This window comes from Sinocyclocheilus rhinocerous, unplaced genomic scaffold (assembly GCF_001515625.1).
Source record: "Sinocyclocheilus rhinocerous isolate Xijiao unplaced genomic scaffold, SAMN03320098_v1.1 scaffold2145, whole genome shotgun sequence".
Classification (NCBI taxonomy): Eukaryota; Metazoa; Chordata; class Actinopteri; order Cypriniformes; family Cyprinidae; genus Sinocyclocheilus; species Sinocyclocheilus rhinocerous.
The window spans coordinates 302,856-304,237 of NW_015670983.1; the positions used below are offsets into that span (position 1 = coordinate 302,856).

The following is a 1,382-nucleotide window of genomic DNA, read 5'->3' on the forward strand; positions in this document are numbered from 1 at the left end:
CTATCTATCTATCTATCTATCTATCCATCTATCCGCCTATCCATCCGCCTATCTATCTATCTATCTATCTATCTATCTAAACAGGAATCACAGCAAAAGAGCTCAAGTTTTCCTCTTCTTAAACAAATGATATGTTTTCAGTCACGATTCATCGTTGATCTGGGCGTTTCGACTCATGAACTCTTTATTAAAGAATTTCTTGGAGAAAATGAAAGGGAAAAACACAGAGCGTGAGCACTGCTGGCCTCTAATCAGCTAAATCAGTTCTAGAATTGATCAGAACTGAATGTTTCTGATCTCTGAAGTACTTTGCGTTCAGGTCCGTCTGCGTCTCCTCTGTCTCTGTCTGAGCTCCATGAGGCGTCTGCGGCTGACAGAGGTCAGAGGTGAACTGAGACACGGCCGGTCTGATGTCACGCCGCCGCTGTCCTCCGCGCGTGACGTCTGCCATCAACAGGAAGTGACCCGTATCTGACGGGGGCTGCTGTTGGCCGATCATGCGAGTGCTGAAGCTTAGCCTCGCCACCGCTGACAGCCGCGCGCCGCTACACATACTTATAAAGACACTACTGAGTCGCTGACAGGAGACAGACAGACAGAGAGGAGACGTCTGCAACAGGGTCTCTTCACATCATCAAAAATATGCTGCTATAAACTCCAAAACTCACATACTATTTCTATATGTCATAATATTTAAGATTTTCCTCCTGTGTCGAAGCAAACACACACTCAGATCTCCTGTAAGATGTCGGCGGGAAGAAGCCGAGCTGACCTTCAGATATCCGTTCACCTCCTCACCCTTCTTCACCACAATCTGTGCAAACCAGGACAAACAGATGAAACAGACAATGAATATTCACGTCCTGTGCTCGTGCAAACACACTCGCTCTGCACGTCAAAGTGATACGTGAACATGTCAGAAGTGTATTCATGTGTGTTCTGAATAATCTAATAACCAAATCAATAATGTAACCAGTGTGGTTGTTGTTAACAAGAACTATTAAAAATGGGTTACACTTTATTTTAAGGTGTCCTTGTTACAGTGTAATTATATATATATATTTTTTTTTTTTTAATTCATTGAAGGTTCCAGAAATAGAAATATAATAAAAAATATAATACAAAATAAAAAAAATGACAAAAGCGCATAACAAAATTACTAAACTTACAATAAAATTAAAATGATAATTGAAAACATACAATTAAAAGCTAATTCAAAATATTAATAAATACTATCATATTGTACCTTATAAATAATACAAAAACCACACTGAATGTATTGTGTGTGAGTGAGTGAGTGAGGGAGTGAGTGTGTGTGTGTGTGTGTGTGTGTGAGTGAGTGAGTGAGTGTGTGTGTGTGTGTGTGTGAGTGAGTGAGTGCG

General features: G+C 40.4%; 1 protein-coding gene across 1 annotated transcript in view; it reads right to left on the minus strand.

Annotated features, from left to right (window-relative positions):
• Positions 1 to 247: 247 nt before the first annotated feature.
• Positions 248 to 1,382, minus strand: part of LOC107734592 (SH3 and cysteine-rich domain-containing protein 3) — an 11,439-nt gene continuing 10,304 nt past the window's right edge. Inside the window, 2 exon segments of the mRNA XM_016546586.1 lie at positions 248 to 577; positions 728 to 814. Coding sequence (XP_016402072.1) covers positions 248 to 577; positions 728 to 814 — 417 coding nt within the window.